At 39.1% G+C, this 14,496-nt stretch overlaps 2 protein-coding genes across 2 annotated transcripts in view; both read left to right on the top strand.

Annotated features, from left to right (window-relative positions):
- Positions 1-14,496, top strand: part of LOC121536983 (titin) — a 194,042-nt gene that overhangs the window by 49,901 nt on the left and 129,645 nt on the right. Inside the window, exons 37-48 of the mRNA XM_041844684.2 lie at positions 816-1,094; positions 10,017-10,298; positions 10,446-10,724; positions 10,854-11,135; positions 11,265-11,543; positions 11,644-11,931; positions 12,056-12,334; positions 12,453-12,734; positions 12,840-13,118; positions 13,276-13,560; positions 13,716-14,006; positions 14,173-14,463. Of these exons, the coding sequence (XP_041700618.2) occupies positions 816-1,094; positions 10,017-10,298; positions 10,446-10,724; positions 10,854-11,135; positions 11,265-11,543; positions 11,644-11,931; positions 12,056-12,334; positions 12,453-12,734; positions 12,840-13,118; positions 13,276-13,560; positions 13,716-14,006; positions 14,173-14,463 (3,396 nt within the window). The remainder of the gene's footprint in view (positions 1-815; positions 1,095-10,016; positions 10,299-10,445; positions 10,725-10,853; positions 11,136-11,264; positions 11,544-11,643; positions 11,932-12,055; positions 12,335-12,452; positions 12,735-12,839; positions 13,119-13,275; positions 13,561-13,715; positions 14,007-14,172; positions 14,464-14,496) is intronic.
- LOC121536984 (titin-like) lies at positions 3,460-5,057 on the top strand. The gene is made up of 3 exons (XM_041844685.2): positions 3,460-3,897; positions 4,022-4,300; positions 4,411-5,057. Exons 1-3 carry the CDS (start codon positions 3,573-3,575, stop codon positions 4,731-4,733), a joined length of 927 nt encoding a protein of 308 aa, XP_041700619.1. The 5' UTR covers positions 3,460-3,572; the 3' UTR covers positions 4,734-5,057.

Below are 14,496 nucleotides of genomic sequence, written 5' to 3'. Positions count from 1 at the left end.
GTTACAAAAGCTAATTGGCTTTTCAATGGACAACTAATTAAATCTGGCAAAGAGTTCAAGTGTTCCAAAGAACTTGACACATACACACTTACAATCATGAAAATTATCAAGGAGAAGCACGAAGGAGAATATGTCTTTGAGGCTGTGAATGAAGCTGGAAAGACTACAACATCATCAAGACTCACAGTTGTCTCGAAAGGTTGGATAATGGGGATAGTTTTATTGTTACTCGTCACCATACATATAAACTAACTTTCATTCATTACATTTTTCTAATGTAATATAACATTTTATTTTAATCTTGGCAGCAAACTCATACTTTATTTCATACATATTTATTTTTAGATCAAATTAATGCAAAATCGATATTTTTATTGATATAATTTTCAGCATGAATTTACCATACTTTCAATCCACTACTAATTCACCTTAGTATTTCTCTATATCATTCTCCACATGTTTATTTCTTCTATATCATTCCCAGGTATTTTCGTCACCCATGAACTATAACATTTCATTCTTGGTCATTCTCCACTGAGCACTGAAATATTTTTGCATGCTTTCAGGGGCAAATTTGTCATGGTTTCATTCTTCATGATGTCACTTTCCTCCTTCCTCTATCATGAAGTCACTTTCCTCCTTCCTCCTCTAACCATTCCACCATTTCTTCACAGTCACTCCTGGAATGCATCCCACCATACCGTTGCATTCCACCATCCCTGTTCCAGCTCTGTGCACCATTTGTCTACTTGTCATTTTTTTGCATCATTATCTACTTGGGTACTAATTTACTTTTCTTTTTGTGCACATTATAGTGCCACCTGTTTTCAGGTACAAAATTGTTCCCCTGGAGATCAATGTTGGCAGCAGAGCCAAGTTTGAATGTGAAATTGAAGAGGCACCAAATGTGACCTTCAAATGGTTCAAGTCTGGCACTTCAATCAAAGAGAGTGCAAATTGTCACATCCTCACTCGGCAACTGACATCTTCATTGGAGCTTCTGAGCCCAACCAAAGCCGACAGTGGTGAATACACCTGCAAGGCTACAAACCAGCATGGCAGTGACACCTGTGCCGCCAAACTGACAGTGACTGGTGAGTCCTCTGTTTAACATTATTTATGCAACTGTATGTATATTTATGTTTTTTTTAAAGGTTGAAAACAGTACAAAAAATTGTAATGTGCACTTGTTGTCTCAACATTTGTATATTGTACCAGTTTAGGTATTCATATCCTATTGCTTTTTTCCATCTTTAATTACTTTTTTATAGAGATGTACCCGCCAGTATTTAGTACAAAGCCTGATCCCATGACTTTATACGTGGGCAAACAAGCATCATTCCAGTGTGTAGTTACTGGTTCTTCACCGATGACTATTGTCTGGCACAAAGACAACATTGCTATCTCTCCGGGGGGAAGCTATCAAATATCATCTGACAAGACCAAATATTCCCTACAAATCAAAAATCTTCAGCTGAACGATCAGGGCACTTACCTTTGCAAAGCATCAAACAGTGTTGGTACTGCTATATGCAGTTCAGAGTTGAGGGTTATCAACAAACCCAGTTTCATAAAGACCTTTGAGGCCTCAGTGTCTTCAGCCGTTGGTAATACACTGCGGCTCGAAGGTCAAGTGGACGAGGACACTGGAGTGTCCATCACCTGGATGAAAGATGGCAAAAAGCTTCATCAAACAATGGACTGTAAACAATCCTTTGAAGACAAGGTTGTCGTTCTTGAAATTACAAAGGCAACACTGAAAGATTCAGGGAAATATGTATGTACAGCTTCAAATGATGCTGGGAGTACAACTTGTCCTACCACGTTGACGGTACAAGGTAAGGTCTTTAAGTAGATTTTCTGTATTAACGTAGTGTGTGTGCACTTACAGATCTGCTTACTAGGAACTAATTGTAAAAAAAACAGCTGTTGAGTCCTCTTTGAAACAGCCACTAACGCTATGCAGCTACTGTATGTATTTTTATTTTATCTTTCTTGAACTCTTCTCTTTTGGTGGTTATAAATTGATTCTTGTTTGACAAGACTTTTGCTGTTTTGCAAACTAAAACTTATTTCAGAGCCCCCTACCTTTGTTAAGAAAATGGAACCAAAACTAATGTGGAAGCAAGGCATAGCTGCTCGGATGCAGTGCACAGTCAAAGGATCAGCTGAACTCAAAGCTTCCTGGTTTCTGAATGACAAGGAGCTCAGTGATGGAGATAAATATAAAATCACTTTTAAGGCTGGTCTTGCAACTTTGGAAATAATCAATGTAAACGTGTTAGACAGCGGAAACTACACTTGCGAGGTGTCAAACGAAGCTGGTAGTGAGAGCTGCAGCACTGAGTTATCTGTAAAAGGTTTGCCACCATTACATATTTTCTTTACTTACAATTATTTACAAAATCTAACAGATAGTTGTATAATTTAATCTGATCTCTACTCTTAGAGCCCCCTTCCCTTCGAAAAGAATTGCAAATGGTAGAGACAGTGAAGGGAACTCCTGCCATACTTGAATGTGAAATTAAAGGAACAGCTCCATTTGAAATCACCTGGTTGAAGAATAAGAAACCAGTCGTCGCCACAGATAAAAGATATAAGATCGTCTCTCATGAGTCCATTGCTCGTTTGGAGTTCTGCTCATTTGAAAGTGCAGACATTGGGGATTACCAGTGCTGCATAGCTAATGATGTTGGTAAAATCACCACTAATGCACTGGCCAAACTAAAAGGTTAGTATTGTTGATAAATTTAAAAAACTCACATTGATTTATCTAAATACAGTATGTTTTCTAAAAAACATGATTCATTGATTTGATAATATGTTTTGTATAGAACCACCAACATTTGCAAAGAAGATTGAAACCATTACAGCAACATTGGGAGATTCTGTGAAACTGCAGGGCACATTGAAAGGCTCACCCCCCATTTCCGTCAAATGGATGAGGGACACTGAAATGTTGAGAGATGATGATCCAAATATCAAAATGACATTTGAGAACAACATTGCTATTCTGTCAATAACAACTGTTGCCATTAGCCATGGTGGCAAGTACACTTGCCAAGCAGAGAATGAGGCTGGCCAAAACAAATGTGAAGCCACTCTTACAGTTCAAGGTTAGATAACTATTTAAACATTTAAATAAAACATGTACATATATATTTATGTATTACATATAAACACATTATACTCTTGTGACACCTCAATCTAATTCATTTTACTTTATTATAGAACCTGCTAGAATCTTAGAGAAAGCAGAATCCATCAACGTGACTTCAGGGGAATCTGCAACCTTGGAATGCAAAATCGCTGGAAGCCCAGAACTTAAAGTGAAATGGTTCCAGGATGGAAAGGAGATGAAAGGGAGTCGAAAATATAAAATAACTCTGAAAGATAATATTGCCATCTTAAAGATTCTTGCGTCTGAAAAAGTAGACTCTTCCGAATACACGATGGAAGTGTCCAACCGTGTTGGAAAGGACCAGTGCTCATGCTCTATTACTGTGCTGGGTTAGCTTTTCTTCTTTGCTACTTTTAAAAGTTTGTTTTCATGACATTTATTTTAACTTGCAATGTACAGTATGATGTCAATTTTTCTTTCCAAAACAGATCGTATCATACCACCCTCTTTCACAAGGTCTCTGAAAAGACTTGATGGAATTATGGGTAATGATATTTCAATGGATTGCAAAGTATCAGGATCCCAGCCTATGACTCTGTCTTGGTTCAAAGATGATAAAGAAATTAAGTCTGGAGATAGATATTTACCTGAACTCAAAGACAACTCAGCTGCACTGAAAATTACTCAATTGGAAAAGGTTGATGCTGGAGTGTACACATGCCGGGCAACAAATTCTGCTGGATCTAAAGAAAGCAGTGGAACCTTATATGTCAAAGGTTTATAACGTTTAAGTAATTCTTTAGCCCTATGTCACACGTCCAATTGAAGTAGGCCTATGGCATTTTCTTGGGATAATATGATGCTGAAAAATTAATATTTTCTCCTTTTAATGAATTTTAGAACCTCCAATCTTCACATTGAAACCTGACAACCAAGATGTCATACCAGGATCTACCGTTGTCTTGAAGTGTGCTTTCACTGGAACAGCTCCTCTTATGATCAAGTGGTTCAGAGAGGACAAGGAGATATCAAGTGGAGGCACATTTTTTATCAAGAAGGAGACCTCCTCAAGTTTTTTGGAACTTCACTCAGTAAAGCCCACTGACTCAGCTAACTACCATTGCCAAGTGGCCAATGACGCTGGAAAGGTGGCATGCACTGCTGTCTTGTTTGTGAAAGGTGCCCTTTCTTCTTATATATACCCTGCTCAATATGCATTTGTTGTTCTTCTGTTCTTGCATCAATGTTTGTTTACTTGTCTGATAATCAGTATCAAACTCTTTTTTTAGAACCTCCAGTGTTTGTGATGAAGCTTGAGTCTACGAAACTAGTAGTGAAAGGAAGTGCTGTAAAGCTAGAGTGTAAAGCAACTGGCACCCCTGAGATCAGTTTTAAGTGGTTCAAGAATGAGATCGAGATAACACAAAATGAGAAATACAAAATGGTTGTCATCAATTCAGTTGCCTCATTGGAGATTGTCAACTGCTCTGTTGATGATAGTGGAAATTATGTTTGTGTGGCATCAAGTGACGCTGGTAGTGACCACAGCAGCAGCACAGTTACAGTTAAAGGTGTGTTGAGTATTCAGCTTTCTGAGTTTTTTTTAGATTAATCAATTTATATTTTTAGATTGTATTCTGACTTGATTGCCATCTTCTTTTAGAACCTCCAATATTTACAAGGACCTTTGAATCCAAAGAAGTTATCAAAGGATCTGATATTATGTTGGAAGGAAAGCTTGCAGGCTCTGCTCCATTCAACGTATCTTTTTACAAAAACACAAAGGCGATCAGAAATGATAAAAGACACAAGATAGTCTTAAAGGATGACATAGTTACCCTCCAGATTCTGGCAATTGAAGTGAGAGATGCTGGAAAATATCAGTGTACAGTAGAAAATGAAGTTGGGAAGTCATCTTGTGATTGTGAGATGACACTGAAAGGTTGGTGTGAAAACCTTCAATTTAAATATACAGTACCAGTCAAAAGTTTGGACACACCTACACATTCAAGGGTTTTTCTTAATTTTTTAAAATTTTCTACATTGTAGAATAATAGTGAAGACATCACAACTATTAAATAACACATATGGAATCATGTAGTAACCAAAAAAGTGTTTATATTAGAGTTTCTTCAAATAGCCACCATTTGCCTTGATGACAGCTTTGCACACTCTTGGCATTCTCTCAACTAGCTTCACCTGGAATGCTTTTCCCACATTCTTGAAGGAGTTCCCACATATGCTGAGCACTTGTTGGCTGCTTTTCCTTCACTCTGCCGTCCGACTCATCCCAAATCATCTCAATTGGGTTGAGGTCTGTTGATTGTGGAGGCCAGGTCATCTGATGCATTTATTTGGGCTGCAATTTCTGAGGCTGGTAACTCCCCCACCTTGTCACAACACAACTGATTGGCTCAAATGCATTAAGAAGGAAACAAATTCCACAAATTAACTTTTAAGAAGGCACACCTGTTAATTGAATTGCATTCCAGGTGACTACCTCATGAAGTTGGTTAAGAGAATGCCAAGAGTGTGCAAAGCTGTCATCAAGGCAAAGGGTGACTATTTGAAGAATCTCAAATTGATTTGTTTAACACTTTTTTGGTTACTACCTGATTCCATATGTGTTATTTCATAGTTTTGATGTCTTCACTATTATTCTACAATGTAAAAAAGTGTAAAAATAAAGAAAAACACTTGAATGAGTAGGTGTGTCCAAACTTTTGACTGGTAGTGTATGTATCTATTTATTTCTGTAGACTTTCAGTTAAAATGTTGTATGCTTTTCCACCTTTAGAACCGCCATCGTTTGTGCAAAAGATAGAGAATATGAATTCCCTAGTTGGCAGTGAGATTTCTATGCAGTGTACTCTGAAAGGATCACTACCAATGACTGTATCATGGCTGAAGGATGACCATGAGGTCAAAGATGGTGAACATGCGCAGATGTCCTTTGAAGACAGGACAGCACTGCTGCGTATTTTAAATATTCAAACCAAACATGCTGGGAAATATACTTGTCAGGCCAAAAATGAAGCTGGCAGCCAGAAATGCTCTGCGTTATTGGTAGTCAAAGGTTGGTTGATGTTTATGAGGACATTTTTCAAATTGCTGTTGTTTGGATTTTATACTCTGATGTTAAAAACTCATTGTTGAATATTATGTTTATCACAGAACCAGCAAATATCACTGAACAGGCAAAATCTGTCAGTGTTACAATGGGGGATCCTGCTACACTTCAGTGCAGGTTCTCAGGAACGAAAGTGCTCAAAGTGAAATGGCTGAAGGATGGAAGAGAGCTGACATCAGGTCAAAGATACAAAGTACACAGCACAGATAAGAGCTCTGTACTAAATATTCTCAGTACAGAAAAAAGTGATAGTGGAGATTACACATTTGAAGTTTCCAATGACGTTGGAAGCAGTACTTGTGAAGCTACAGTTTCTGTTCTAGGTCAGCTAATTTATACATATTTTAATCATTGTTTGAGCTTTTTGTACAGGTATACCTGTTTTGACAGCATTCTCATTACTTTCTTTTTTATTTATGCTAGATCAAATTATGAAACCATCTTTCACAAGGAAACTGAAGGAAACGGAGAGTATCAAAGGATCATTTGCCCACTTGGAGTGTCTTTTGTCTGGTTCTCTGCCCATATCTGTACTCTGGTACAAAGATGAGAAAGAGATCAAGACTGATGATAAGCACAAATGCACATTCTTTGAAAACACAGCTTTTCTGGAAATAAGTCGTCTTGACAGTGCAGACAGTGGTAGCTATACCTGCATTGCTACTAATAAGGCAGGCAAAGACCAGTGTTCTGGGGCCTTACTTGTAAAAGGTTTGGATAACAATTTTTTTGTCTTCTATATTTCTATATCTTTGGCTTCAGAACTTTTTAGACTTTTAACTTGAAACATGCGTTCCCCCTTTTATCAACAGAACCACCATCAGTTCTAGAAAGGCCTGAATCAATGGATGTTTTGCCTGGATCAAAGGTTCAATTTAATGTCCTTTTGTCTGGCACGCCACCCTTGACCATTAAATGGTTTAAAGACAAGAAGGAGATCTTATCCGGCTCTGATTGCTCTGTGACTAAAGACAACACCTCTACGTCACTGGAGCTTTTCTTTGCCAAAGCGTTAGACTCTGGAGACTATATCTGCGAAATTAATAATGACGTCGGCTCTGAGGCTTGCCAAGCAACGCTCTTTGTCAAAGGTTCTTATTGTCCGTTATTCTTTACCTTCTTGACATTTGTTTTGGAATTGGACCTCTGCTATACTTATTATGTTTACTTCATTTTACAGAGCCTCCAAAGTTCACACGAAAACCTGACTGTGTGTCAGTGGTAAAACCTGGGCAAAGTAAAACATTTGAATGCCAGGTGACTGGAACTCCAGAGATTGATATTTACTGGTTCAGAGATGGGAACGAGATAAGTCCTAGTGACAAATACAAGATGTCCTTTGTTAACAACATAGTAACCCTAGAGATATGTGGTGCTGATACTAAGGACAGTGGAATATACTATTGTGAGGCCCGTAATGAAGCCGGCAGTGAAAGCTGCAATATGGAATTGAAAGTGAAAGGTTGGTTTAGTTTAATTGTCTTTTTAGGAATCATTTTATATTTTCAAACCTTTATATGATTCAGACTTCATTGAATTGTCTGTTTTCTCTACCTCAGAGCCACCATCCTTTGTTAAACAGTTATCAACTGCTGATATTGTGAAGGGCTCAAATGCGTCTTTCGAGTGTCAAGTCTTTGGCACAGGTCCGTTTGAGGTCATGTGGCACAAGGATTTAAAGGAAATTAAATCCAGCACAAAGCACAGTTTCTCACAAGTACAGGAAATTCTGAATCTTGAAATACAGAAATGTGATGGCGTAGATGTTGGTGAATACCAGTGTACTGTCTCAAATGAGGTTGGAAGTTGTTCTTGTAGAACTACACTTCGTATAAAAGGTTAGTTACTTAAAACATGTACTATTGTGATAGATTACATAACTTCCATGATGACAACATATTCTTACTTACTGATCACTGCCAATAATTGTCTCTTGGTTTGATGTTAGAACCACCATCATTTGTGAAGAAAATTGAACATGTAGCCACTGTTTTGGGCAAATCGGCTGAATTTCAGTGTGTTGTCACTGGGTCACCATCTCTGTCTGTGCAATGGCAAAGAGACGAGAACTGGATCTTGGAAGATCCTAAAATTGAACGGACATTTGAGAATAATGTGGCAACTCTAAGGATTCCGGTCTGTGAGGCCCGTCACAGCGGGAAATATACCTGCCAGGTTGCAAATGATGCTGGACAGGACAAATGTTATGCAACCCTCATGGTGCAAGGTTTGTCTTTTCATTTAGTATGCTAACTCGATATTTTAAAAAATGTTGGTCAGGTCTATCTTTGAAATGTATGGATTTTAACAGAAAATTTATATTTCTATGCATTTTAGAACCACCTCAGATTACAGAGAAACCAGAAGTGATGAAAGTAACTATTGGGGATCCAGTCAGTTTAGAGTGCAAAGTGGCAGGCAGTCCTGAGCTCAAACTGAAGTGGACCAAAGATGGCAAAGAGCTCAAGTCAAGTCCACAGCACAAACTTAGCTTTGAGAACAACCTTAGTAGCCTTAAAATTCAGACTACACAAAAGGAGGATGCAGGCAACTATCAATTTGAGGTCTCAAACCACATTGATACCTGCAGTTGCAAAGTCAAGTTGATTGTACTAGGTCAGTGCAAAATCTTGTATTGAAACAAATGAGTGTGATAGTATACTGGTTATTACATGATATGCAATGCATATGGTTTTGACTGTTTTGTTGCTCTTGTGAAAACAGAACAAACTATTCCCCCAAGCTTCACCAAACCAATGAGTGAAATACAGGAAATATTGGGAACATTTGTTCAAATTGACTGCAAAATATCTGGATCCCTTCCCATTACTGTGGAATGGCAGAAAGATGGAAACAATATTTCCGTTGGTGGAAAATATAAACTTGTTCGTCAAGATAATTCTGTGTCTTTGGAAATCGAACAGTTAGAGAGAGCTGATGCCGCCACTTACTCTTGCAAACTGACAAATAAAGCAGGAAGTGTTGAATGCAGTGGGGCACTTAGGGTGAAAGGTCAGAATTGATAACATTCATATCAAATTTATATTTTCCTCTCTTGTGATAGGGTCAGGCCAGCTGATTAACTTGGTTGCTATTGTTTCTTTTCAAATGTATCTTTAGAGCCACCAAGCTTTGTGCTGTTGCCTGAGTCCCAGGCAGCCCTTCCTAACTCCAATGTGCGATTTAAGAGCACGTTTAAAGGAACACCTCCTTTCACAGTGAAATGGTTCAAGGATGACACTGAATTGATCACTGGACCATCATGTTTTACCGGACTGGAAGGATTATCTTGCTTCTTAGATCTTTACTCAGTTGGAGTTTTGCAGAGTGGAGTTTACTCTTGTCAAGTTAGCAATGATGCCGGCACTGAAAGATGTAGTGCCGATTTAACAGTAAAAGGTTGGAACATGCTCTTATTTAAACTCTTGCATTGGCTTCCATCTTCCCATCTTTCCTCGATTGGCTTCCATCGTTCCGTCTGTCCTCGAATGCTTTTATCTGTGCTCAATTGCTTTGCATTTTCACAGCTCCTTCACCAGTTCACAGCACCTTCACCAACTCCACCATCACATCAACAACTGTTTGTCCACCATGTGTCATGCTTCCCATTTCCCTTTTCACATTCATCTTGCCTTTACTCCTTAACAGATCCATCAAGTCATCAAATCACCTCTTTTTGCAGTTCATTCCAAGCTTCATATTCTTTCACTTTGTCAAGTTGCATGTGCCTCAATAACCTAATTTTGCTATATTTTGGCTTTGCAGAACCTCCTGAATTTGTGCTGAAATTGCCAGTCACAAAGTTTGTGAAGACGTGTGAGCCACTCCGTCTTGAATGCAAAGTTACGGGTGCGCCCTCTCTGCGAATGCAATGGTACAAAAATGACACTAAGATCACAGATGGTGACAACTATAGAACTTCATTCGTTGACTCAATGGCATTCCTTGAGCTGCACACCACAAGATTTGAAGACAATGGAGTCTACACTTGTGAAGCAACCAATGAAGCTGGAAGCATAAGCTGCAGCACAACTCTTACAGTCAAAGGTTAGCCAGTGATCAATGACATGATATATTCCATAATAATCCAGTGTTAGTATACTGTCTGTTGGTGGTATTACATCAGTATGAATTTGAAGCTTTGCTGCATATAACAAAGAGAGCTGCTTCTTAACGATTGTCAATGTTTTGTAGACCCACCATCTTTCCTCAAAGTACCTCAGCCAATTGAAGGAATGAAAGGAAAGGATGCTAGCCTACACTGTGAGATAATTGGCACAGCACCCTTTGAGATTACCTGGTCCAAAGACAAAACAGCACTAAAAGAAAGTAGGAAATATAAGATGGTGAATGAGGGTACCTCTGCCACTCTTCATATCATTGGATTGGAAGCCTCAGATGTTGGAGAATATGAGTGCAAGGCATCAAACAGTGTAGGATATGAAACATGCCATACTACAGTTAAACTCAGAGGTTAGTAGAATTGCGTCGTCGGTGGGTATTTTTTGTGATTTTATTTCGATAATTGATGTTCCAGCTTTTAACCATGAACTACTCCCTCATTATGTTTTTTTTCTCCTGTCCGTGTTTGTCCTCTCTCAGAACCACCTACGTTTGTGAAGAAATTGTCAAATACAACATGCATATTGGGTGAAGAAGTCACCCTGACAGCCACTGTCAAAGGCTCTCAGCCAATGACTGCGTCTTGGGTACAGGATAAGGATCACATTCTCAGAGATGGTGACAACCGGAAAATTACCTTTGACAACAACCAGGTCACTCTTAAAGTCTTTAAAGCAGATTTACTTGCAATGGGAAAATACACCTGCCAACTCAGAAATGATGCCGGAGTTGTGGAATGTTTTGCTAACTTGACTGTATTAGGTTTGTACATTTCAATTTTCTCTCTTAATTCCATTTTCTCTCCTAATTCGCTTAGTTTTCCCCCCAGTCATTGCTTTTTTTTCATTCAGTTTCTGTAAGCACACCTCTTTTCATGTTCTTTATTTTCAGAACCAGCTAAAGTTGTGGATAGACCAGAGTCTTTCAGTGTGACTGCAGGTGATATTGCAGCTTTAGAAGTCAAAGTGTCGGGGACACCAGAGCTGAAACCAAAATGGTTTAAGGATGGAGTCGAGCTCTCCTCTGGCCAGAAGTACAAAATCTCATTCTCAAAGATGATCTCCAGCTTGAAAGTTTTGTCTGCTGAAAGAATTGATACAGGAGAATATACATTTGAGGTCAAAAATGAGGTTGGCAGTGATCTCACCAAATTAAACCTCACTGTACTAGGTTGGTGTCCACTTCCTAAACACAGTGTAATATGATATTTGCCTAATTGCCTAGTGTTTTGCCTAATGCACTGGTTACTAACCATGTCCTTCTATAACAGATAAAACCATACCTCCAACATTTACACGGAAATTGAAGGATTATCAAGCTATTGTTGGAAAAGCTGGTGAAATGGACTGCAAAGTCTCTGGTTCCGCACCTTTCACCATTACCTGGTACCATGATGGAGAGGAGATCAAAACTGGACCAAACTATGAGATTGCATTCAGTGACAACAACTGCACGCTCAAAGTGCCCACTCTTAAGTTGTCAGACTCCGGAGTGTATAAATGCAAAGCCGTAAACAAGGCAGGAACCAATGAGACCAGTGCCTCTTTCATTGTGAAAGGTCAGTAAATATGAGGTTTGAATCTACAGAACTCGTTTGGGCTTCGTAATGACTATTGCTTTGTGAAGTAACTGATTTAATGTCAGATGTAGGCAAGCTAAAAGTATGTATTTTTTGTATTTAGAACCTCCTTCTTTCGTGATGCCACCTCAGCCATTGGAAGCCATGCCTGGCACAAATGTTTTGTTCTCAGCAATTGTCAAAGGAAGTGCCCCACTGAAACTGAAATGGTTCAGAGGCACCAAGCAAATTTTGTCTGGAAAAGGCTATGAAATTGCTCTGCGGGACAATACAGCTACTATGGAGCTATTTAAAATTGACAAATCCCACGCTGGAGAATATACATGCCAGATTATTAATGATGCTGGGAAGGAAAGTTGCCCGGTAAACCTGTCTGTGAAAGGTTGGTCAATAATTGAACTAAAAATATTTGTATTACATATTTTTATTAACAGAATTAAAACAAAATTACAAAATTAATCAGAATGTGGACTAACAAACTTCTGTATGATTTAACTCAGAACCTGCGCGCTTTGTTAAGAAGCTGAAGGACCATTCTGTGGAAAAGGGGAAATCATTGATACTTGAGTGCACATACACTGGAACCCCAAAAATATTTGTCACCTGGTATAAGGACGGCAAACAGCTATATGCCTCTTATAAGCACAATGTCACTACCACTGAGACCTCCTGTATCCTGGAGTGTTTAAACAGTGATGATAAGGAAGCAAGTGGGGAATACTCTTGTGAAGTGTCCAATGATGCTGGAAAGGATACCTGCAAAGCACAAGTGTCCATCTTAGGTTAGTTTACCTAAGTTGACCTGGTAATGTATTGGGATTGTCCTATACTGTATATATCTGATGTACATATGCATGTTTCTGAACGGTTTATATCTGTCACTTTAGAACCACCTTATTTCATTGAGAATTTGGAGCCAATGGAAGTGACTGCTGGTGATGCAGTTTGTTTGAAATGCCATGTCGGCGGAACCCCTGAAATAAAGGTGGCTTGGTTTAAGGCCGACGGAAAAGTGAGGTCCACCCCTACTTGCAAAATAGAATATTCCAAAGGAATTGCTTGCTTAAAACTGAGCAAAGCAGCCAAGGCTGATATTGGTGAATACACATGCAAAGCAGAAAACAACATAGGATCAGCCTCATCCACCTGCCGTCTCTCTGTCCAAGGTGATGCCCAGTCATCTTTTATTTAGGAATGTTCTCTTTTTTAAATCTGGAAATATTCAGTTTTGACTCTGCATCATTGTTTATGAAATTAACGACTAGTATGAAGTTTTTTGCAGCTAATGTCATTATATTGTTTGTTGAACTATCCTATTTTCAGAGGCAAAAACGCCACCTACCTTCCCCAAGAAAATAACCAGTCTTCAACAGACTGAAGGAATGGAAGTCAAATTTGAGTGCCGTGTGGCAGGCTCCTCACCCATTGAGGTCTCTTGGCTTAAAGACGGTGAAACTGTGAAATCCAACGACTATACCATGAGTTATGATGATAACACTGCTGCCCTAAAAATAGCCAGAGGTGAAATGAGGCACTCTGGGGAATACACTTGTGTTGCTACCAACAGTGTTGGGACTGCATCCTGCAGAGCCAAACTCACTCTTCAAGGTCGGTCGGTTTTTCTTCAAAGAAGTCGTTTTTTGCTTGCTGACTGAGAGACAGTGCACGTTCTGTATTAGTACAATATCATATTGTACAGTGTCAATGCTTTCATTTCAATGTATGCTGTATGTTCCAACTCTTTCCCATCATTTAACTTTTAGAGCCAAGATATCCCCCTGTCTTTGATAAAACGCTGTCACCCGTGGTGGATATTTCAGTGGGTGATAGTGTGGAATTGGAATGCCACATGACTGGATCTTTGCCAATAAAAGTAACTTGGTCAAAGGATCACAAAGATATTCGATCAGGGGGAAATTACAAGATGTCCTGCGTGGATAACACCCCACACCTTACTATATTGAAAGCAGCTAAAGCAGACTCTGGCCGCTACTTTTGCCATGCCACTAATGACATTGGAAAGGACTCTTGTTCCACTGAAATTACTGTCAAAGGTATTTGGCCCACTGGCACCCAATTTTAGTCCCTCGTGTTTCTTGAGAGACATTTTTGGTATAGTACTTTGTTTGCATTAGCCTTCTTTGTCACCTTACGTGACACCTAACGTGAACATTGCAATCTTGTTTCGTAAACCATTCATGCTTTTATATTTCTTTTCAGAGCGCAAAATCCCACCTACATTCACGAAAAAGCCCACAGAGACCCTTGAGGATACAGAGGGCAAGATGGTGAAAATTGAGGCACGTTTGTCTGGTTCTCAGCCCATGACCATCAATTGGTACAAAGATGACAGTGAGAGTCACAGCTCTGATCACTATGACATGTCCTTCAAGAGCAATGTGGCTGTGTTGTGTATCAAGAGCTCCAAAGTCTCAGACTCTGGCAGATATACCTGCAAAGCCACCAATGAAGCTGGCACTGCCTCTTGCGAAGTGACAGTTACCATAACTGGTAGGTCCATATAATTACTTGTCTATTTTGTTG

Source organism: Coregonus clupeaformis, chromosome 23, assembly GCF_020615455.1.
Source record: "Coregonus clupeaformis isolate EN_2021a chromosome 23, ASM2061545v1, whole genome shotgun sequence".
NCBI classification, from domain to species: Eukaryota; Metazoa; Chordata; class Actinopteri; order Salmoniformes; family Salmonidae; genus Coregonus; species Coregonus clupeaformis.
This window is presented reverse-complemented; position numbering and strand designations above follow the sequence as displayed.

What these genes read in the sequence shown, in the direction of transcription:
- LOC121536984 (XM_041844685.2), top strand. Translation starts at nt 3,573, where the DNA reads ATGTACAGTATGATGTCAATTTTTCTTTCCAAAACAGATCGTATCATA. An exon ending in TGGAACCTTATATGTCAAAG is followed by an intron (nt 3,898 to 4,021) that starts GTTTATAACGTT and finishes AATGAATTTTAG; the next exon opens with AACCTCCAATCTTCACATTG. An exon ending in TGCTGTCTTGTTTGTGAAAG is followed by an intron (nt 4,301 to 4,410) that starts GTGCCCTTTCTT and finishes CTCTTTTTTTAG; the next exon opens with AACCTCCAGTGTTTGTGATG.